This window comes from Anomaloglossus baeobatrachus, chromosome 4 (assembly GCF_048569485.1).
Source record: "Anomaloglossus baeobatrachus isolate aAnoBae1 chromosome 4, aAnoBae1.hap1, whole genome shotgun sequence".
Taxonomy (NCBI): Eukaryota; Metazoa; Chordata; class Amphibia; order Anura; family Aromobatidae; genus Anomaloglossus; species Anomaloglossus baeobatrachus.
In genome coordinates, this window is record NC_134356.1 from 681,329,070 (window position 1) to 681,354,187 (window position 25,118).

A 25,118-nucleotide genomic window follows, 5' to 3' on the forward strand; every position below is an offset into this window, starting at 1 on the left:
TGTTTTGGTTCTTTTGTTTTGGTTCACCGTTTAGCATTCTTCTTGAAATTCTTCCATTGACCAAACAGACTTTTTACCTACTGACATCATATTGTTCTCTTGTCCGGATTTTCACTTTTCTCCAGAATCAAAGTACTTTGTTGGCTGTGATGGTATCACTGGTACATGTTGGGTGCGATTACGTAGTGTAGGAAATAAAACCTGGCCAATTCAATGACAGCTTACAATTGGTATTATTGCCATACTGTCCCTTCAATTAACCCCATTCTTCTAAAATTGCAATTGGAAGATGCCATTTTTTCAGATGACAGTGATTAAACCTGTGGAGGCCTAATTAGCAAATATAAAACCACATTTAATTAAAATTTGATACTTTGCTGCTAGGGATGAGTAAATCCAGATGTATTCGGCTGTGCACCTTCTCCTTCACCAGTAGGAACCTATGCTAATGACTAAAGGGGGCTTTACATGCTGCGACATTGCTAGCGATATTGCTAGCGATGTCGCTAGCATTCGCACCCGCCCCCATCGGTTGTGAGTCACAGGCAAATCTCTGCCCATGGCACTCAACATCGCTAGGACCCATCACACTATACTTACCTTCCTAGCGACGTCGCTGTGGCCGGCGAACTGCCTCCTTTCTAAGGGGACAGTTCGTGCGGCATCACAGTGACGTCACACGGCAGCCGACCAATAGAAGGGGCGGAGAGCAGCCGAAAGAAAGTGACGCCCACCTCGTTGCCGGAGGACGCAGGTACGGTTTTGTTCGTCGTTTCTGGGGTGTCACAAATAGCGATGTGTGCTGCCTCAGGAATGATAAACAACCATCTCCTGCACCAGCAATGATATTTTTGATTAGTACGACGTGTCAACGATCAACGATTAGGTGAGTATTTTTGACTGTTAGCGGTCGTTCGTACGTTTCACACGCAAAGACGTCGCTAACGAGGCCGGATGTGCGTCACGAATTCCGTGACCCCAACGACATCTCGTTAGCGATGTCATTGCGTGTAGAGCCCCCTTTACAGCCATAAAGTTTGCTGATTGGCTGACCCAAACCTTTCAACAAACTTTGTGGTCCATGACGTAATCCTGGGAATCTAAACTAATATTAATAATATTAATTATTCTTTACAAATTACAAATAAGTAAATTGGGGAGAGTTTTGAGGAGCGGTGGGGCCATTATTGCTGCTCTATATTAAAACTACTAAAATCCAATGTTAATGGCTATTAAGTGTTGAAGGGCGGACATTGAGCAACCTTTAAACACAACTAAAAGGATCCATTTTTTAAAGGATATTATGTGTAATGATTATAGGGGGGTGAGACTTTGAATAAAACTAATTTTTATTTTTTCTATAGAATGCATGTAAAATGTGCAGTTCATAAAAGTCCCTATACGCTGAGATAATTATGATTTTCTTTACTCCTACAGGAGGAAGCGGTGATGATAAAAAAAATACATATTGCACGGAGCAGCGAGGCACCATCATTGTAGATGAGGAGGGATCGGTGACTATTCCGTGTAACTTCACGTATCCACAGCAGAAGGACAAACGTGTAGAAGTGAGAGTGTACTGGAGACGAGGAGGAATAGAACGTTGTGGAGATGGTGATTTCATATATAACCACACAGGAGGCTACATACATCCAAACTATACAGGAAGAATCTCACTGGTGGGGAATCCTGAAAAAGATCAAACAGCGACCATTAGAATCAGTAATCTGAGGAGATCGGACCGTCCAATGTTCTGCTGTAGAATTCACATACATGAAGGGTCCAGAATCATAGAACAATGGCAGAATCGTCCTGGAACATTCATACAATTCAGAGGTAAATACTTAAAAATGTACTCTAAATAAACATCTCTCTCACCCTGCAGGGGGAGGAGACTCATAGCTCCTCCTATCTGTAGCACCCTGCAGGGAAGAAGACTCATAGCTCCTCCTCACTGTATCACCCTGCAGGGGGAGGAGACTCATAGCTCCTCCTATCTGTATCACCCTGCAGGGAAGAAGACTCATAGCTCCTCCTCACTGTATCACCCTGCAGGGGGAGGAGACTCATAGCTCCACCTATCTGTATCACCCTGCAGGGGGAGGAGACTCATAGCTCCTCCTCACTGTATCACCCTGCAGGAGGAGGAGACTCATAGCTCCTCCTATCTGTATCACCCTGCAGGGGGAGGAGACTCATAGCTCCTCCTATCTGTAGCACCCTGCAGGGAAGAAGACTCATAGCTCCTCCTCACTGTATCACCCTGCAGGGGGAGGAGACTCATAGCTCCTCCTATCTGTAGCACCCTGCAGGGAAGAAGACTCATAGCTCCTCCTCACTGTATCACCCTGCAGGGGGAGGAGACTCATAGCTCCACCTATCTGTATCACCCTGCAGGGGGAGGAGACTCATAGCTCCTCCTCACTGTATCACCCTGCAGGGGGAGGAGACTCATAGCTCCACCTATCTGTATCACCCTGCAGGGGGAGGAGACTCATAGCCTCTCCTACCTGTATTACCCTGCAGGGTGAGGAGACTCATAGCTCCTCCACTCTGTATCACCCTGCAGGGGGAGGAGACTCATAGCTCCACCTATCTGTATCACCCTGCAGGGTGAGGAGACTCATAGCCTCTCCTACCTGTATCACCCTGCAGGGGGAGGAGACTCATAGCCTCTCCTACCTGTATTACCCTGCAGGGTGAGGAGACTCATAGCTCCTCCACTCTGTATCACCCTGCAGGGGGAGGAGACTCATAGCTCCACCTATCTGTATCACCCTGCAGGGGGAGGAGACTCATAGCCTCTCCTACCTGTATTACCCTGCAGGATGAGGAGACTCATAGCTCCTCCACTCTGTATCACCCTGCAGGGGGAGGAGACTCATAGCATCTCCTATCTCTATCACCGTGCAGGGGGAGGAGACTCATAGCTACTCCTATCTGTATCACCCTGCAGGGGGAGGAGACTCATACCCTCATTATTCTGTATCCCCCAGCAGGAGAAGGGGCAGCCCTTATAGTGATATGATGTATATGACTTTTCTTTCCTATTCTTACAGATGAGTTTTCAGTAGAGCAGACGGATGTGGTTCCTGCCTTTATTGGAGAAGATATCACTATACCGTGTCTAGTTCGCTATATAGATTCCTCCACTATAGAAGACGTCACATGGACTGTGGGATCCAGTGATCTGTGTGTTGATAATAATAAATCTGTGACATGGACTGCGGAAAACAAGACAAAGGTTGTAGAGCGATGGTCCATAGGGAATTTTCCTAAAGATCTGTCATTAAGAATAACGGGTGTGACATCAGAGGACGAGAAACAATACTGCTGCAAAGTAAGGAGAAAAAATAATCTAAGGGAAAAGAATACGGTGTCATCCATACACGGCACAGAGGTCGTAGTTGCAGGTAAGATGTTACTACTTCTGGGCAATTTAGAGATATTTAATTTGGGGACCATATTTTCATTTTGTGGCCTAAAACTACATAAACCGCTGCTCCATAGGATGGCACAACACGCGGCTTTCTTAGCAATCCCATAGGGAATGAATGGCGCAGTCAAGCCATGAGCCCGTGTGTGCAGGCTGAGTGCAAAGAATAATATAATATGATATTAAAAAAAATGTTTTTACAAATATAATAAAATAAATTAATAAAAATTCAAATGACCCTCTTTTCCAATTAAAAAATTAAAAAAAAGTACAATCACATTCATTGTGGTAGCATTTTTATAAGTTTGATTTGTAAGTTATGTGATTATTTAATTCGTACAGTAAATAATAAAAAAATAAGCATCAAAACACCAAACATGCCATAAAAAGCTAATGAAAAATTGTATGAACACTAAAATGATGCTACCATGCAAAAATCAAAGTCCTCAAACAGCTCAGCAGAAGGGGAAAAAAAATGATCAGATTTTTTAAACTGGTAACTTGAGATGAGCGGACCCGTCGATATTCGGATTCATCGAATTCGCACAAGCTGGAACAAAACTTTTTTCTCGAGAATTGAGCTTGACTCCTGAAAATGAACCCCATACAAGTGAATGGGGATTCAAATGTCTGTGCAGAAAAAATGGTTGTAAAATGGTCATAGTAAGGGCTAAGGAGCTGCAAAAGGAAGCAAAATGGGGGTAAGAGCAGAATAGTTATATGTACTGTGTTTCCTTTGGTTTTTCCAGAAGATAACACAATAGTCAGACTCTTTTCTGGGCCTGCTCATTAAGCTTCATGAATATTCACTGCTTTCCCCATCCACCTTCTGTGCCAACATCTGTTATTGGTTGTAGATTGCTCTGTGCCGGTGTCTGTGATTACTTGCAGACCAGTCTCTGTATTGTAGTGTAAAATTAAATAGTTAAAAAAACTGTTGTGGTTTTAAACCCTATTTGTGATAACAAATTTAGAATTTTACTCTGTTTCTGTTTATTTTTTTTGCCTTACAAGGTTAGTAATGGGGATGTCTCATAGACGTCTACCATTATTAACCTAATGCTTGATGGCAGCTGTGATTTTTGACAAATCACAGTTATCATCAATCCCATATAGTATTCCGATTGCCACAGCACCAGTGCAATCAGAATGAATTGGGTAAAGTGCAAGAATAGGCGCATCCAATTATTGGAAAGGGCCCGAAAATCATGGCTTTTCCCACCTTGACAATATCAACCTGCAGCTGTCTGTTGTAACTTGGCTGGTTATAAAAAATAAGAGGTTCCCATGCTCTTTTTTAAAATTATTTAATTAAATAGTTGAAAAAATAGTGTGGGATCCCCTCTAATTTTAATAACCAAAAAGAGGCAATGCTGACAGGTGGGGGTTGTCGCCCATAGTTGTTCATTATCAAAAATAGGGCGGAAGCCTACGTAATTTTTTTTTCATTATTTTTTTTACAGTAGTGCGCTGCCCAATTACAGCCATGGCAATACTTGACATAGCAGTGATTGGGCTCCAAGTACCCACACCGAGGAAGCACGAACCCTGAACTTTACAGGTTAGGTTCCCTCATCTCTACTTCTAGCTCAAATAGAGATGAGCAATCCTGAGGTTTAGTGTTCGCACCAAACACAGAGTTTACAAATAAACCATGTTTGGAATCGGCATTTGGATGCTTTACGTATGCATGCCTCTCGCATGAGCATTGCTGTGCTTGGGTACACTTGCTGCTTAGCCCAGTGTGAGCCGTTTGTAGTGTTTGACTGGCTCATACTGGGGGTAACAGCATGATGGATGTAATGTGCACCAAAAAAAAAAAAAAAAAACTGCACTCACTCTTCCCCGGAAGTGATCTATTTAAGGCTAGTGGCATGTGGGTGGAGACCAGAACTGTCCAATTAGTGACTTCCATTGGGGATCAGATCAAGTTCGGGGTTCCAAACCGAATTTTATCTAAAGTCCGGCTGAAGCCACCAAATCGAAATCGGGTCCGCACATCTCTAAACACAAACCAATTTTTTTCTACAAACTACTGATTTATTTTACATAATAAAATATATATGTATAAAAAAAAATCTTTGTTATTGCAGAAATTGCTCTGAGCTATAGAATCATGTAGCCGGATCATTATTACCTTACACTGATCACCTTAGAAAATTAACTCCAAAAACAATAGCAGATTTGCGGGTGTTCACCATTTACGCAAATTTGGAATTTTTTTAAGTGAATTATATGATTAAAACAACAATAAATAAGCAAATAATAAATAATGCAATTTATAAACCACTGATTTTAATACACGGTCTACATAAAAAGTAATCATTAAAGGGTTTTTCCCTAAAATTTAATGTAATTTGACAATGGTAGGCAATGTGGTACCCTTAAAAATAATCTTAAAGTGCACTTTTCACGAGTTTGAGCATGTTAAAGTGACCACATCATGGAATAATGGCTGCCAAATTAAGTAAAATGTCGTTTTTTAAATTTCTCATCTCTGTTATGGGGATATTAGCTTGTAAAGTTTAGATTCTAAATTTGTTAATACCAGGGGGTGATAGTAGATAATCATCTGGGGGTCATGTTCTTCCTTCCCTGTACGAGATTGCCCCCAGAGATGGTTAGAAGAGGCTTTCATCTTTGTGGCACGTAATGACACACAGCACAGTTCCTGCAGCTGGTCAGATGATATAATTGCCAACCATCTACAATCATAACAATAGGAAAAACTATGCCGAAAAGGGGGGGATTTCAACTGTGACATTCTTTGCCTGGTGGCAAATCTTTTTTTAATGCGTGGAAGAAACTCCTTTAAAGGAAATTAAAAATATTATATTCTAGATTTTTTTTCTAAACATACAATTATTTTTTTTATCTCAAATGTGACGTCACAGGAAGCTGGGGCTGCACTTACTTCTTGTAGCATCTACCACCCTTCATGGAACAAAACATCATCAGGAGGTGCGCTGCAGTTACATAATACCGTTTCTTACAATACCGCCTTCTGAAGATGTCCTTGATCCATGCTGATAGAAGCTATGGAAGAGGTGAGTGCAGATCGGAATTCTGCTTCTTTGTCTGCCACCACAGCTTCTAACTATAAAACAAGACATCAGGGGGTGGTGATAGAAGCAGTGTGAGTGACACCAGCACCATGCACAGTGTTTGTCACCAGCCTCAAGTGAATTGCCATCAGGCAATAGTTTCACGCACCCTGCTTTTTTCACAACCCCTGATTGATATTTGATTGAGGTCAGTGACAGAAGCTGATAATGGTGCTAGTGTCACTCACACTGATTTTTCCAGCCCCCTGATGACAGTGGCAAGGACAAAAGTAAAGTGTGGGTGCAGCATTCTCCTCTCTCACAGCTTCTAGCATCAAAATGGATCCATAATAAAATGTAGTAAGTAACTGCAGTATCGATCTGTGATGATATCCATTTTCAAAAGTAGTGGTAGCGGGGAGAAGTGAGTGCAGCCTCGGCCTCCTCAAGACATCCTATTTCAGGTGGGCTGATAGCAGGAAGAAAAGAGTGTGACGTCTTGTTTGAGACTCCTTTCAAATAAAATGTCAGATAGTAAAGTAAAAAAAATTCATTAAGGGATTATGGTATTGTATAATACGGCTAATTATGAAAGTGCTTAGGGTATAAAAAAAGATATTTAGAAAATACATTTTAGGTAGTGGACTACCCCTTTAATGATGACTTGATTGTATTGATTGAGGCCGAGATAAGGCAAAGTACTAGAGATAAGATATGTATGTGAAGCTGTGTTGCCCAGGGATATGAGGTACTCGGTTCCGGGCCGTTTGCAATTGGGGAATGTCACTTTGGTGGCCATTGCCCGTTTCCGTGCCCTGGGCCCTTTTTGAAAAGGGGATATGTTTACAGGGGATTTAGGTTAATGTTCATATGTGACGCCACTTGCGATGTTGCGGCTATATATGTGGAGCTGCCGCTGCAGAATGTCCCCAGGCTGGTGGTAATTGCAGCCTGGTTGGCAGGCCCTCCGCAAGCAGGGCCGAGCCCCGGAGGATGGGTGATATAACGACTGTAGAAAGAAGGTAGTCCACACAGATGTTTAGTGCAACTGGTCTTTACTCACTGCTGGTTGGTGGTAGCTGGTTACCCGAGGCCGGCTAGTTTCACCTCCAGGTTTCCGTCGTCCCAGTGCCAGTTCAGTACTCTGGTACCTTCTTCCCCTGCACCTGATCTATGGTAAATGGGTCCCCGTGGGATAGAACAACTGGGGGTCCCCGTTTGGTGGTTTGTCCACTTCTGTCCGCCTGACGGTAGTGTGAACCCTGTGGGGTTGGAGTCTCTGGTACTGTCCCCGGTTCTCCCTTTGCTACTGAGTCTTCAGAATTTTAGGGGTCAGCGAGGTCCTTGATGGTCCCCTCGCTGTGCAGGTGTTAACAGGTCGGCGTGGAGCTCTTTCCCGTCCTAGGGTCCTCTACCCCTTCGGTGCGTAGTTCCGGGAGAACTCCACCGGCTCCACCAGAAACTACTGTCCTGGGTACCAGGTTACTGTTAACCAGAGACAGCTCGTCCCTTCAAGTCCACCTTCCCTCTCCTTGTCACACACTCTTTTATCTGAAATTGGAAAAACCTCGGGTGCACAGCCTATGGATCAATTAATGGGATGCTGCGTCCTGCATGAAAAAGCGAAGACCAACCAGGGAGAAAAAAAAAAAAATTTATCATCCTCCACAGCATCCTTTTTGGATTTGACCATTAGATTGGAAGATGGACACATCATCACGAATTTATATCGCAAGCCGACAGCCACAAACGGACTCTTGCGCTATGACAGTTTCCACCCTTTTCACACAAGAAGGGGAGTACCAGTGGGACAATTTTTACGGGTACGCCGCAACTGCTCCACGGATGAAGATTTTCAGAGCCAGGCCTGCGATCTGACTAAGCGGCTGAAACACAGGGGTTACCCCAGGGGAGTTATCTCCTCAGCCTTTCAAAGGGCCAAGCATGAGTCTCAACAAGATCTGCTCATCCGAAAAGGACCAGTGGCGGACCAACCGTTACGATTGATAACTGACTACAACAGCCACTGGCAACAGGTAAGAGGGATCTTGCGGGAACATTGGAAGATCATTAGATCTGACTGCCAGACCGCATCCTTTGTGAGTGATGTGCCCTTTGTCACAGCCAGGAGAGCGCCCAGACTCAGAGACCTATTGACGAGGAGCCATTTTAGGAGACGGACGACGAAATTGAACAGAGGCATTACACTACGGGGATCTTACCCATGCGGTGAGTGTAATGTGTGTCCCTTTATGCAACCCGTCAGAGATGTTTTTCAGAATCCCCTTGACGCTGTCCCACACAGACTAAATGGATATGTTAATTGTAAGACCTCTAATGTAATTTATGCGATTATCTGCCCTTGTCAGAAGGTCTATGTGGGACAAACATCCCAAGAACTGCGGAAAAGGGCACAGAAACACATGTCGACCATCAACTTGGCCAGGTCTGATCAGAAAAAGGGACGAACACTCACTTCGGTAGCTGCGCACTTCCTTCAATACCATCAGGGTTCTTGTCGTGGGCTACGTTTTGTAGGTCTCCAGAGGATAACTACGAATGGAAGAGGTGGGTCTCTCCTGAAACCTTTATTACAAATTGAGGCAAGATGGATTTTTAACCTGAAATCTCTCACACCATCGGGGCTCAATGAAGAGCTACTGTATACCGGTTTTCTTGGCTAATACGTAGTCTCGTATTTGATTCTTACCCTCTCCTCCATCTTTTTTGGTTATTCTCCGCAGTTACAACGCTAGGAATGGTTCTCTCCCTCTTGTTTCCTTTGGACTGGATTGAGTGTGTGTCCTGCACTTTGGTTTTCTGGCTATATCGGCGGATACAAACAGAGACAAGTGGTTGGTAACCTTGGCGTTCATCTGTGGCTTTAAAGCATTGGAACCTCATCCAAGTCATCTTACCTGAGAGGGGTTATACCACTGCATGATTCTCTCTACCTTGAAGGAAACGATATACGGACGGCACCTACATCCTGCCCAATTACTTGTGTACCTACATGGACACTATTGGATGAAGATGTCCCTGCTGGTCCCGTGGGGTTACAATCTATATGGGTCTTGGAACACTTTGGCCGGAACCTAAAACTCATTTCTTGCTTTTGCTAGGTCAAATGAGACCTTGTGCCACATACACCATTTTGGAGCAATATGGATAGCCTGTCACTTTTTTGAGGCCAATTGTACATAATTGTGTGTATACATATGTTTCATCCCATACCAGGATGGCTCATCAATCTGGTTGCCCTCCTGTGCTACTCAATATTTACTCTAAATCTCTCTATGCTCCCAATCGGATAGCATTTTGTTTGCATCTTGTTTGCATTTTGTATACAGATTATGTTCCTCTCATGGGTTCATTTCTTCTTTCTCTTTGTGGTCATATAACATCATACCCCCAATTCCTACTTATGATTGCACCCACTGAGTCGCCCCAATTTATAGTTAATCCGCCGAATTTTCAGTGGTGTGCACAACAGCCATATTTTTATAATGCCTGTTTTTTTTTTTTTTTTTTTTTTTTCCAACCTTGGGTGTACAGATATTGTACATGATACATCCGCTTTTGGTGGTACTAGTAGTTATTTTCAGCTCAGCGGGTGTTCTTTTGCTCTACATGCATGTATTTGTGACTAATAATCTTTGGGCACTTTGATACAGGATAAATCCACCTGGGTGGTACTAACTGTTTTGATGGTTTAAGAGGGATTCGAACTTTCATATTTGTGACACATGTTTTGAGCAGGAATTAACCTATAGCGGCCATCTTATGGGGATTCGCCACCTTTTGGTGGGCATATTATGTACATCTGTGCTTTACCCCTATTGGGTTAAAAATATTCTCTTTGTAATCTGGCATTCAACATAAATGTGTACATGCATATGTGTAGCATTTAGCTATGCCTCCTTATCGCCGTTTTATCTATCTTATAATATAGTTCTTGTTGACCTATTTATATATCCTGCGGATTTTATCTGCTACTTTACATGTCTTCAGATTTCTGTATGACACATCCTCCCTGGATGCTGTTTGGAACCAGATACTAATGGGAGATCTCTCCTCTGACCGGTGTTTTCACTTTAACATCTGACATCCAGCTTTGCTGGAGCGCCGGGTGCTCTGACATGCGTGGTGACCTTAGCATTCTCTGCATCCATGGTAACCTAAAGGAGGAACATCATTTCCGGTCACAGCGGAGCCGACATGGGATCCTTAAGTATTTATTTATCTGTTATTTTCTCCTGCGAAAACCGGCTTTCTATACATATGATATATAGCATGGATGACTATATGACTATATGATTATATGGCTAGATACATGGTACATATTTCTAGCTATAACGCTGGGTCCGGGTCTTAAAACCACCCCCTCTCCCACTTCCGGTTTCCATGTTTACAGCCGGCTGCCACGCTCAAATACGCACACCACTCATGGTATGTAATTAAGTTGTTACTTTACAATTAATTAAGACTGTGATCCTCTATAAATACCCGTTCTAATTGCAATCAGGGATACACTCTCCCCTGACGAAGCTGTTCACAGCGATACGCGTGGGGTCCCCCACATCCCTCCCTATTGTGGGTACCTCCTTGTTTCTGTAGCGCCCTTCACTGGTTGGGAGCTTGATGTAGCTTTTCACTTGGGCACCTGATTGTGAGCCATCTTTGGGATCTCTGGACAAGGGTTTTTATGATTTTCCTTTCTTTTTTGCATGATTCATGCCTGGTTATTGTAATTACTGTATGACTTGCATGCTCTTGTTCTGTCATATATTGATAGCTGCTATCCCATTGGACTCACTACCAGTATAGCTCACAGGTGTGGTCCCTATGTTATAGACTTAATGGTTAAGAGTTATTACATTTATGGATTGATCCAGTATATGTTTTTCTAGGGATCAGATTTATACATTGTTGCATATGTACACAGGGCGGTACCCCATATTTTACATCTTGGAGATGTGGGGGTTCTCTATTTATATGTATTTTAAGTGATTTTAATTGTATGTCTTATGTGTCACCTTGATTGTTTCAATAAAATTCTATATCAATCTTTACTATTTTGAGGATCCCTGTGATATATATATATATATATATATATATATATATATATATATATATATATATATATATATATATATATATATATATATATTTATTTTTGGGTCTGCACGTCTCCTACACTCTTTTATCTGTCCACAGTCCGCCCCTCCCACCTGGTCAACTAGTGGACTGGAGTGGCTCCACCTTTAGGTGACCATCCATTGGTCCCACCCTAGGTTAGCACCATTGTATGGGGGATTATTTGAGGAAAAACTGGGATTACCTGGGTTTTTGGTGTTACCGGCACTGGTATTCCGGGGCCTAAGGGGTAAGCCCTGCATTCTTGTGGGGAAGTAGAACCTTGCAGCACCCTGATGGTTTCAGGGGTGCTTCATATACCTGGTCACCCACTGATCTCTATGGGAGGAATGTCCTTTTTTTCTGGAGTGGTCAACATTTTTTAGTCAGTTGATTCATTTTAGATGCCATACAGCTATTGCACCTTGTTGCATTATGTAAAGAGAATACTGGAGGTATATTCCCCCAACACTTACATCTTGAATCTCAGTAATGAAACTAGAATGATATGTTTCCCTTTACATTTTTAATATTAGGTAAACCGAACACTTCAAATGTTAAAGTTACTCAACCGCAGACAACCTCACCGGACAGAAACGGTTCAGCGACCATCAACTGCTCATTCACAAGCCAGTCAGACACTGATCTTCTGCAGATAGGAGTTTTCTGGAGAGTGGGTCATCCATGGGGTGTTTACGCCTATCACCCCTTAATGGAGATGGTTAACTCCAGTTACAGAGGAAGGACGGAGCTGAGAGGACTGGCTGATCTCCGTATAAATGGGACTATCGATACCGATGACACAACCTATTACTGTTTTGTGATGTTAAAATCATGTGTCAAAAACAAAACTTACTCAACAATCCAGAACGGAAGTGGGACCAAACTCAAGGTCAAAGGTAAGTGTAAAGAGAACCGTCAAGAAGAAACATCATGCTAATATGTGTCATGTCCAACTAAGTAAATTTGCTGAATTTTCCCAGGAAACTTCAATCACTGTTAATCGAATTGACGCAACACAAAAGCACTTCAGGGCCTAGAGTTGCCCAGAAGACACGTCTGACATTAATCCTTTTCCTCATACACTAATATTCACTGCTGTGCGGTCACAAATTATCTGTTCAGTTAGTTTCTTATGTTTTTTTCTCCCAAACTCTGAGGCTAAACTATAAGGCGGGCTTTGCACGTTGCGACATCGCAAGCCAATGCTGCGATGTCGCACGCGATAGTCCCCGCCCCCGACGCAGGTACAATATCTTGTGATAGCTGGCGTAGCGAAAATTATCGCTACGCCAGCTTCACACGCACTTACCTGCCCTGCGACCGTCGCTCTGGCCGGCGACCCGCCTCCTCCCTAAGGGGGCAGGTCGTGCGGCGTCATAGCGACGTCACATGGCAGGCGGCCAATAGCGGTGGAGGGGCGGAGATGAGCAGGATGTAAACATCCCGCCCACCTCCTTCCATCTGCATTGTGGCCGGCAGCAGGTAGGAGATGTTCCTGCGGCTTCTCACACAGTGATGTGTGCTGCCGCAGGAACGAGGAACAACATCGTACCTGTCGCAGCAGCGGCATTATGGAAATGTCGGAGCCTGCACCGATGATATGATAACGACGCTTTTGCGCTCGTTCATCGTATCATCTAGGATTTACACACTATGACATCGCAAGTGACGCCGGATGTGCGTCACTTTGACCCCACCGACATCGCACCTGCGATGTCGTAGTGTGCAAAGCCGCCCTAAGGTATAGCGTTCTCTCTCTTTACCAAGATTTGCCACAAAATGGTTGCTGCATTCCCTGCTTCGGCTTTTATACAGACTATGATAGTCAATCTTAGTTATATCTACCTACGACATCATGTGTTATCTGCACGACAATGTACAGTACAAGGTCATATGATTTTTCTCTGGGTGATGCAATCTTCTGCAATGTGCAAATTGCAATTTTAATGATTCGTATGGAAATTGCAAATTATTTTAACTTCCTGAGTTCAGGGAGTTCCAAAAACTTGACTCAAATTCAATCTTTTTCATCTCTACCCAATTAGCTAAACCATACAGAATATTTTGGTGAAATTAACATTCACTCAATTGAACAAACATTCACCTACTTCTTTTGTTCCACTTAGTACTGTCTCCATCATGAAGAAACCTGCACCCTATGATATGAATCCTAAGTCTTTTGCATTTAGAGGAGAAATGTAGCCGGTTTTTTTTTCTATTAATAATTACCATGTTTCCCCAAAAATAAGATACTGTCTTATACTATTTTTTGCCCTGAAAAATGAGCTAGGGCTTATTTGCTTATTTTTGGGGTAGGGTTTATTTTGGAGAAAACGCAGTTGGGGGTAAGTTTACCCACCAAAAAAAGGCAGACAGTCCCCAGGAGAATCATACTTACCAGTGTTGGTATATGCAAAAGTTGAATGACTTCTTTGTTTGAAGGAGGACTTTGTGCTGATCTGGCAATAGATGGCGATGTTGTGCAGTTTCCTTACTCACTGTATTGTGGCATGTCTCTTGTTGTTTTTTTTTGTTTCACTTTCTCTTCCTGATGCAGTGCTGTATGACTGCACATTTTTATGTCATGTTCCAGAAGTAAAGAACTTGTTATCTCATGTAAGCTGCTCTTTGAACTTTCTTCTGCAACTGGTAAAATACAAGCTGTGCAACAATCAGACCCCGGAATTCTGTGTCATTCCCAAGTTTTCCTGCAATCCACAGTGGGCTCTTCCAGCGGGTCCTTGTGTGATCAACAGTTGTCCTCTCATACTAAATAATAAATAATTTTTTTTTTATTATAGTACAGTTGGAATAAATCTGTGAATTTTCACTTTTTATATGATGCATGCCAATTTCAGATCGTGCTGGCTCCTTTTTTTCTCTGTTTTGACCGTAGTTATGCTACAATTCTGGTGACTGACCATCACCATACCATGCACGCCTGATTTTGGTTTGCAATGTATTCCTCCTGTTGGTAGCTGTTCACATTCAGTTGCCTCACCCTTTCCACAGGCATTGCTAATTAAGCACCATACTTGGATCTGGTCCGCCTTTATCAATGGTTGCTCTCTAGCACTGGGAGGGTCAGTTCTGATATAGTCCTGGTATGTGTAGGGCTTGCTCCACATGCTGGGACCTGGGCTGGTCTCTATCCACAATTGCCTTTTTTGCAACATAGAATCGGTTAATTACAGGTTACAGGTATGTGTGCTCCATTATGGTTCTGCTTTTAACTTTATCTAGGAGTCCGCATGGCACATGAAATACAGAATATAGTGTAGGACCCCCCTATTGAGATTTGCCGTGACGTTGGCAGGGGTGGCTCAAAAAATTGATCAATTATTTGCTAAAAATCTCATTTTTTTTTTTTTCTTTATTATAGTACAGTTGGAATAAATCTGTGATTTTTCACTTTTTATATGATGCATGCCAATTTCAGATCGTGCTGGTTCCTTTTTGTCTCCTTTTTTTCCCCAATTAGCTAAACCATACAGAATATTTTGGTGAAATTAACATTCACTCAATTGAACAAACATTCACCTACTTCTTTTGTTCCACTTAGTACTGTCTCCATCATGAAGAAACCTGCACCCTATGATATGAATCCTAAGTCTTTTGCATTTAGAGGAGAAATGTAGCCGTTTTTTTTTTCTATTAATAATTACCATGTTTCCCCAAAACTAAGATACTGTCTTATACTATTTTTTGCCCTGAAAAATGAGCTAGGGCCTATTTGCTTATTTTTGGGGTAGGGTTTATTTTGGAGGAAACGCAGTTGGGGGTAAGTTTACCCACCAAAAAAAGGCAGACAGTCCCCAGGAGAATCATACTTACCAGTGTTGGTATATGCAAAAGTTGAATGACTTCTTTGTTTGAAGGAGGACTTTGTGCTGATCTGGCAATAGATGGCGATGTTGTGCAGTTTCCTTACTCACTGTATTGTGGAATGTCTCGTTGTTTTTTTTTGTTTCACTTTCTCTTCCTGATGCAGTGCTGTATGACTGCACATTTTTACATCATGTTCCAGAAGTAAAGAACTTGTTATCTCATGTAAGCTGCTCTTTGAACTTTCTTCTGCAACTGGTAAAATACAAGCTGTGCAACAATCAGACCCCGGAATTCTGTGTCATTCCCAAGTTTTCCTGCAATCCACAGTGGGCTCTTCCAGCGGGTCCTTGTGTGATCAACAGTTGTCCTCTCATACTTCCAGCTGACACTCACAGTCATCATATCACAGGAGCATCATATAGACAAACACACACACACACAGAAACATCCAGTGATACTGTACTGGTTCCGGCCAGCAGTGCTTTAGAATGCGAGAACCTGCAGTGGAACACATGGAGGACCTGTGGTGGAATGCATTATTGTGTTCCACTTCAGGTCTTTGGATGTCTTCTACCACAGGTCCTCGCACTCCACAGCATCCTGTTCGGGGTCTGATAAGTATGATTGCGGGGTCTGTCTTCTCTTTTTGGGGGTGTCTGCTTTCTGTAATGAAGTGTCCTGCAGTATTCTTTAACTTTTTTATCTGCATGGACACTTCATTAAGGCACTAGGGCTTATTTTCAGGGTAGGGCTTATATTTAATCCTTACCCTCAATAGGCCAAAAATTCCTGCAAGGCTTATTTCCAGGGAAATACGGTTTTGATTATATAATGAACTACTTTTAATACAAAAATAAATGTTTCTTTAACATTTATTTAAATATATACATTTTTTTTTTGCAGTCACTGGGGGAACCTGTCTGCCCCAGCTCTCATTCGCTGCTTGGCAGCTGCTATGGCAGCTTGGGTATCATCCCACGTTACTCTGGTGGAAGAGGCCCAGTCTGTAATTGCTGGGAATGAGGAGGACACGGGCATGGGTACTGGTACCTGGGGATGTTGCCCATTATTCAGCATGAAAGGGTAGCCCCGTAGCCTCGGAGATCGAGTTATTCAGGGCAAATTCAGCTCACGAAAGGAGCACAGACCAATCATCATGGTTGGCATACACGAAGTGCCGTAAATATGTCAAGAGGGACTGGTTTGTGCACTCTACTAACGCATTTGTCTCACGATGGTATGCGGATGAGATATTAAGCTCGATGGATAAGAGCTGACATAGATCCCTCCAAAATAGGGAGGCGAATTGCAGACCTGACGATTCTCTCCGGTAAGCCATGTAACCTAAAGACGTGTTTTATTAACAACCTAGTGAGAAGGCGGGAAGATTGAAGACGAGACAGAGGAACCAGGTGTACCATGCGGGAGAAGTGGTCAGTCACTACCCAGATGACTTTGTGAGTCCGTAATCTTGTAAGATCGACCACAAAATCCATCCCCATGATCTCCTATGGTCTATCTGCAACTGACAATGGATATAGCAGTCCAGTACACGTCTGACTAGATGGTCGGTTCCTGGCACAGGAAATGCAGGCCTGGTAATAGTCTTTCACATCTCTTGCTACACGTGGCCACCAGTACCATCTCTCGATGAGTTCCTGGGCATGCCGAACTCCGAAATTTCCACCTACCTTAGATGTATGTGACCATACAAAATGTTGTTTTGTCGCTCAGGAGGCACATACGTTTTGTCAGGTTGAACCTGGTTAAAGGTCACTGGTGCAACAGTGCAAATAGAGTCTGGTGGTAGGATGAATCGAGGCTCTTCCTCCTCATCCTCTATCACCAAACATGACCTCGAGAGAGCATCGGCTCTTACGTTTTTCTCTCCTGAAAGAAAATGAAGGGTAAACTTAAAACGGGAGAAAAAGAGAGACCACCGAGCATGTGTCGGCTTTAACCGCTGAGCGGTTTGTAAATATACCAGGTTTTTATGGTCTGTGAAGACCTGGAATGGATGTTTAGCCCCCTCTAGCAAATACCTCCACTCTGCAAATTCTAGTTTCATAGCTAGCAGCTCTCTATCCCCCATAGTGTAATTCCTCTCTACAGGAGAGAAGGTTTTGGAATAGAAGAAACATGGTCATTTCCTTCCATTACTATCCTTCTGATACAGGACAGCTCCTGCTCCTACCGAAGAACCATCTACTATACTTCCAGCAAAAAGGGCTTCTCTATGATGGGTCGATGTAATATCGGGGGCCTTATAAAATGGGCTTTGATGTCACTAAACGCCTTTGTAGTCTCCGGTGACCAATCTTTTGGATTAGCACCCTTTTTCGTAAGCCGTACCAAGGTAGCCATGAGCGTAGAGAAGTGCAGTATAAATTGCCTATAATAGTTGACAAAATCAAGGAACCGCTGAATGGCCTTCAGGGACCTTGGTTCTGCCCAGCTCTTTACAGCCTCGGTTTTTGCTAGGTCCATGGCCAGACCTTTATATGACACTATATATCCCAGGAAGGGAAGGGATGGTTGCTCAAAGATGCACTTTTCGAGTTTAGCATAGAGGAAGTTAGCTCGCAGGTGGGTCAGGACTCGTGCCACGTCCCTGCGGTGTGTCTCCAGATCCGGGGAATAGATCAGAATGTCGTACAGCTAAGCGACAACGGATGTAAGCAGTAGATCTCGGAACACGTCATTCACAAAATCCTGGAACACTGCGAGGGCATTGCATAACCCGAAAGGCATGACGAGGTACTCGTAATGGCCATCACGGGTGTTACACCATTTTCCACTCGTCACCCTCTCGGATTCATACTAGATTATACGCCCCCCGCAGGTCCAGTTTTGTGAAGATGCGAGCTTCCCGTAGGCAGTCAAACAACTCAGAAATTACAGGTAGGGGGTATTTGTTTTTTACAGTGATGGCATTAAGACCCCAATAGACGATACATGGACTCAAATCCCCTTCCTTTTTCCAAACAAAGAAGAAACCTGCTCCTGCAGGTGACACAGACTTTCTAATAAAAACCTTCTCTAGACTCTCTGATATAAGCCGACATAGCTTCTGTCTCTGGGATGGAAAGAGGATACACTCTACCCCGAGGTGGTACCGTCCTAGGTATCAGATCTATGGCACAATCATATGGACGGTGAGGGGGTGGGGACTCAGATCCATTTTTGGAGAAGACATCCGCAAACTGATGGTATGGAGACGGCAAACCAGAGAGTAGAGAAGAGGTACTAGAAGCAACAGCTTCTACAGTAAGGGCATGACAACTCTCTTGACACCCACAACCCCAGGAGATAACTCTCCCTAAAACCCAATCAATATGTGGTAAATGGAGTCTAAGCCATGGTAATCCCAAAACAACAGCATCCACCCCTTCTGGTAGCACCAGGAAGGAAATAACCTCCTGGTTATTTTGGGGTGTACAAAATGTAAGGGGAACGGTTCTATGGGTGACCACTTCAGGCAATACCGACCCATTCACCACGCGTATATGAATAGGTTTGGGGAGTAGTAGTAGGGGTATGGCATGTTGGCAAGCAAAATGGGATGATAGGAAATTCCCATCTGCTCCTGAGTCCACACATGCCTCCACGCATATTTTAGAGGTGTCAAAGGAGAGGAAACCCTTAAGGGTCAATTTAGAGGTAGAACTGGATGCATCTAGTGACCCCCCCAAGGGTCACTAGATGGAAGCGTTTTCCCTGACGGAAAGTACACCTGTTGGCATAGTGCCCTAGTTGTCGGCAGACAAAACATATAGGTAGATGCGTCTGTCGATGACTCTTAGGACCAGTCTGAGCTATCTCCATAGGAGTGCTAGTAGACTCAGACTGCTGAGGGGTAATGGGAGTGGAGAACGAGGGAGCCAACCACCCTTTAGGGCGTGATTGGGCGACTTCCAGCTTTCGTTAAGAGTGCCTGACATCGATTCTGATGGCAATGGTGATAAGAGCCTCAAGGGTACTGGGAACTTCCCTTGTACAAAGAGCATCTTTAATAAACCCACCTAACCCTTTCCAGAATATGGGCACCACAACCCTTATGGGCCAATCTAATTCAGATGCCAGGGTTCTGAACTGAATGGCATACAAATTTGTACTCGAGGAAGCCCTGGTAAGCTCCAAGAGTTGTATAGCAGAATCGTGTGTAACCTGAGGACCCATGAATACGGTCTTTAATGCCTCGAGAAAAGAGTCTGCCATAGCCACTGCCTCATCATACCTCTCCCATAACAGAGTAGCCCATTCAAGAGCTCTTCCCTCTAAGAGAGATAGTATAAACCCTACTTTGGCCTTTTCGGTAGGGTAATCTTTTTCCAGCAGAACCAAATGGAGGAGACATTGGTTCACAAAGCCACGACAAGTTTTGCTCTCTCCTGTAAATTTATTTGGGAGAGACAACTTGGGTCGAGCTTGTGCAACCCTCACTGCGGAAGGAACCAATGCTGCTTCTCATGCAGCTACAGCTGCAATATCCACATTGGAAACCCCTTGTTCCACATTTTTAAGTCTGGTTTCCAACTGCTGGATGTACCGGTGCAATTGGTGAATTTCAGACATTCCAGACCTGTGGCGCACTCGTACTGTTATGGGGGGACCTCCTGGTATAGGAATAGATGAAGATATACTACTACCAGTGGTCAGGGTCCACCGTGCAGTGATGGCAGAACTGCAGCTGGTGGCACAAGGCCCTACTGAAACCCAACAGTAACCCGGTAATTAAGGTACTCTGTTACAGGTCACACAGAGGTACCAGCAGATGTAAAGAAACTCTGTCCCGTCACAGAGGACCTGTGTATGCAGTACCCGTGTTCTAAGCCACACGATACTGCAGTATGTATACTGAACTCTATTAAATAACAGAGTCAGAGAAGGAAATAATATTATAGTAAATAAACAGAACTCTGTTGACTCACAGAGTCTATATGGCGCATTGCACTTCTGTTCCTTCACGTAAGATAATATATATGTAGCATACACGGTATGTATAGGAGCGGACAAGCAGAACACTAGCCGTATCCTGCTAGCAGGGCTCAGGGTATAGGCAGTGGTGAGTGTACAGGGTACTGCTCCTATATCGGCTTGCTATATGGTACAGCCGGTTAGCCACTGGTCCCAAAGCTGCCCAAGCCCGATATCACTTGATCCTAGCTTTGCCAGCTACTGACCCTAACTCAGTCAATGGATATGACCGCAACGCCTCCCCCTAACAAGCCTCCTGAGCCTCAATCAGTCCGGCGGGACTTCGCCGCCTAACCCTATATAAGATGTGTACAGCAGTATGCACAAAGACGAGTGCGCACCTCTTTGTGGGCATCAGGGCTATTTATCACATCTGTACCACCCACAAGATGGAGGAACCATGTGTAGCTAGCCCCTTTGGCCAATGAGGGCCCTACACATCACTGATGATGTCATAGTGGCCAATAAGAACGTGCTACATCACTCATAACGTCACCGGCCAATAGGAATGCGCCACATCACCGATGATATCATGGCGGGCAATGGGGATGTGCCACATCACTGATGAGGTCACAGTGACCAATGGGAACGTGCCACATCACCGATATGCTCAGATAGTGACAAAAGACCCATAGGAATCCCGCACATGCTCAATAGGTTCTTTCTGACACAGTGTCAGAATGCCAAAAAGTCCTGGTCAGCATCCGTGGCTCAGAAGACTGGACCGAGCGACTTCGGGTATTGGGAGGATCTGCTTCAGAAGGCAAATGAGGAGCCCTCGTACCCCGTTTTGTGACAATTTGTTTGCAGATTATGGTGGAAAATAAGTATTTGGTCAATAACAAAGGTTCCTCTCTATATTTTGTTATATATCCTTTGTTGGTAATGACAGAGGTCAAACGTTGTTTGTAAGTCTTCGCAAGGTTGGCACACACTGTTGGTGGTATGTTGGCCCATTCCTCCATGCAGATCTCCTCTAGAGAAGTGATGTTTTGGGCCTGTCACTGGGGAACACGGACTTTCAATTCCCTCTAAAGGTTTTCTATGGGGTTGACATCTGGAGACTGGATAGGCCACTCCAGGACCTTCATGTGGTTTTTACGAAGCTACTCCGTCGTTGGCCTGGTGGTGTGCTTGGGATCATTATCATGCTGAAAGACCCAGCCACGTTTCATCTTCAATGCCCTTGCTGATGGAAGGAGGTTTACACTCAAAATCGCACGATACATGGCCCCATCCATTCTTTCATGTACACGGATCAGTTGTCCTAGTCCCTTTGCAGAGAAACAGCCCCAAAGCATGATGTTGCCACACCCATGCTTCACAGTAGGTATAGTGTTCATTGGATGCAACTCAGCATTCTTTCTACTCCAAACACGACGAGTTGTGTTTCTACCAAACAGTTACACTTTGGGTTAATCAAATTACATTCTCCCAACACTTTTCTGGATAATCCAAATGCTCTCTAGCAAACTTCAGAGGGGCTTGGACACGTACTGGCTTAAGCAGGGGAACACAGCTGGCACTGCAGGATCTGAGTACCTGGCGGCGTAGTGTGTTACTGATAGTAGCCTTTGTTATGGTGGTCCCAGCTCTATGCAGGTCATTCACTAGGTCCCCCGTGTAGTTCTGGGATTTTTGCTCACCGTTCTGCATTTAGACCCCACAGGGTGAACTCTTGCGTGGAGCCCCAGATCGAGGGAGATTATCAGTGGTCTTATATGTCTTCCATTTTCTTAATATTGCTCCCACAGTTTATTTCATCACACCTAGCTGCTTGCCTATTGCAAATTCAGTCTTCCCAGCCTGGTGCAGAGCTATAATTTTGTTTCTGGTGTCCTCTGACAGCTCTTTGGTCTTCACCATAGTGGAGTTTGGAGTGTGACTGTTTGAGGTTGTGGACAGGTGTCTTTTATACTGATAACAAGTTCAAACAGGGGCCATTAGTACAGGTAATGAGTGGAGGACAGAGGAGCCTCTTAAAGAAGAAGTTACAGGTCTGTGAGAGCCAGAAATCTTGCATGTTATTAGGTGACTAAATACTTATTTTCCAACATAATTTGCAAACAAAGTCTTGCCAAATCAGACGCAGTGATTTTCTGGATTTGTTTTCTCATTTTGTCTCTCATAGTTGTGGTCACCCATGATGTTAATTACAGGCCTCTTTCATGTTTTTAAGTGGGAGAACTTGCACAATTGGTGGCTGACAAAATAAGTTTTTCCCCACTGTATATCAGCATAAAATCTTATTCAGATATCTATAATGCAAAATTTATTGTTACATAGAAAAGCTAAGTTAATCCCATTATGTGTCATACACTTTGCTGAGCTCTGCATCTAATTCCTTCATATATCATGCAGTTCACTGGACCCTCTATCTATTGCGTCAACCGAAAAAGGATCACATCACCACTTTTGAGGCTGGGTTGATTTCCCCATAATGCTTTAAGGCTAATCACATCAAATGGTATACATAGCCAATCAGTAGGGACTATAATTGTCTGTATAAAAGCAAAGGCAAGGAACGCAGCATCCAATTAGTTGGGAATTTCTATAATGAAATCATACAACAACTCACAGCTTAGCAATAGAGAGACAGAGAGGAAGACAAAGCACTGAAGAAACTGTACATAAACAGTCATATGAAAACTTTTGGGCACCCCTATTAATGTTAACCTTTTTTCTTTATAACAATTTGGGTTTTTGCTATTTCAGTTTCATATATCTAATAACTGATGGACTGAGTAATATTTCTGGATTGAAATGAGGTTTATTGTACTAACAGAAAATGTGCAATCTGCATTTAAACAAAATTTGACCGGTGCAAAAGTATGGGCACCCTTATCAATTTCTTGATTTGAACCCTCCTAACTACTTTTACCTGACTTACTAAAGCACTAAATTGGTTTTGTAACTTCATTGAGCTTTGAACTTCATAGGCAGGTGTATCCAATCATGAGAAAAGGTATTTAAGGTGGCCACTTGCAAGTTGTTCTCCTATTTGAATCTCCTATGAAGAGCGGCATCATGGGCTCCTCAAAACAACTCTCAAATGATCTGAAAACAAAGATTATTCAACATAGTTGTTCATAGGAAGGATAGAAAAAGTTGTCTCAGAGATTTAACCTGTCAGTTTCCACTGTGATGAACATAGTAAGGAAATGGAAGAACACAGGTACAGTTCTTGTTAGGCCCAGAAGTGGCAGGCCAAGAAAAATATCAAAAAGGCAGAGAAGAAGAATGGTGAGAACAGTCAAGGACAATCCACAGACCACCTCCAAAGACCTGCAGCTTCATCTTGCTGCAGATGGTGTCAATGTGCATCGGTCAACAATACTGCGCACGATGCACAAGGAGATGCTGTATGTGAGAATGATGCGAAAATAGCCGTTTCTGCAAGCACGCCACAAACAGAGTCGCCTGAGGTATGCAAAAGCACATTTGGACAAGGCAGTTACATTTTGGAAGAAGGTCCTGTGGACTGATGAAACAAAGATTGAGTTGTTTGGTCATACAAAAAGGTGTTATGCATGGAGGCAAAAAAACACGGCATTCCAAGAAAAGCACTTGCTACCCACAGTAAAATTTGGTGGAGGTTCCATCATGCTTTGGGGCTGTGTGGCCAATGCCGGCACCGGGAATCTTGTTAAAGTTGAGGGTCGCATGGATTCAACTCAGTGTCAGCAGTAGAGATGAGCGAACCGGTCCCGGTTCGGCTCGAGGTCGGTTCGCCGAACGGAGGTCCCGTTCGAGTTCGGCTCGTCGAACGTTCGACGAACCGAACTTGAGCCAATAGGAAACAATGGCAGGCAATCACAAACACAGTAAAACACCTAGAAAACACCCTCAAAGGTGTCCAAAAGGTGACAAACAACTCAAACACATGGGAAAGTGACAAGGACATATACTCATGCGAAAACAAAACAGCTGGACAAGGAAAAAGAGGAGGACACACAGATATAGGCATGGCACGCCATTCTAAAATCATGTAAAACACCGCAAGGTGACTCCAAGCGTAGTCTCCCTTTTTTTCCAAAAATTGGGCCCCACACACACCCACCCATTCAGTGGCAGCAGTTGGGCCCCAGTTGTACAATTCACAGCTAGATTTGCATCAAGCACATTCAAAAATACGCCATTCTTATCCGTCCCCAGGATGACACCGGGGTAGGTAGCAAAGTCTTTCCTGATCCCAGCTCTGTTCATCTTGGCTTCTTTTAAAAACACAGCAAGCAAGGGTTACTCCAAGCGGAGCCTCCCTTTTTTCCAAAAATTGGGCCACACAGACACCCACCCCATCAGTTGCAGCACTTGGGCCCTAGTTGCAAACAGGATGTTTTGATTTGCATCAAGCACATTCAAAAATACGCCATTCTTATCCGTCCCCAGGATGACACCGGGGTAGGTAGCAAAGTCTTTCCTGATCCCAGCTCTGTTCATCTTGGCTTCTTTTAAAAACACAGCAAGCAAGGGTTACTCCAAGCGGAGCCTCCCTTTTTTCCAAAAATTGGGCCACACAGACACCCACCCCATCAGTGGCAGCACTTGGGCCCTAGTTGCAAACAGGATGTTTTGATTTGCATCAAGCACATTCCAAATCCACAAGCATTTACTCTCCCCAGGATGACACCGGGGTAGTAAATTCCTTCTGGATCCATGACTTGTTCATTTTGATGAACGTCAGTCTGTCCACA

General features: G+C 43.8%; 1 protein-coding gene and 1 long non-coding RNA gene across 2 annotated transcripts in view; both read left to right on the top strand.

Annotated features, from left to right (window-relative positions):
* The first annotated feature begins 1,415 nt into the window (after positions 1-1,415).
* Positions 1,416-25,118, top strand: part of LOC142302807 (uncharacterized) — a 43,940-nt gene continuing 20,237 nt past the window's right edge. The window contains exons 1-3 of the mRNA XM_075343919.1: positions 1,416-1,836; positions 3,060-3,413; positions 12,153-12,515. Coding sequence (XP_075200034.1) covers positions 1,416-1,836; positions 3,060-3,413; positions 12,153-12,515 — 1,138 coding nt within the window. The remainder of the gene's footprint in view (positions 1,837-3,059; positions 3,414-12,152; positions 12,516-25,118) is intronic.
* Positions 8,178-9,989, top strand: LOC142302124 (uncharacterized). The gene is made up of 4 exons (XR_012752937.1): positions 8,178-8,516; positions 8,605-8,709; positions 8,850-9,048; positions 9,225-9,989. It is a non-coding gene; the product is annotated as an uncharacterized LOC142302124 (long non-coding RNA).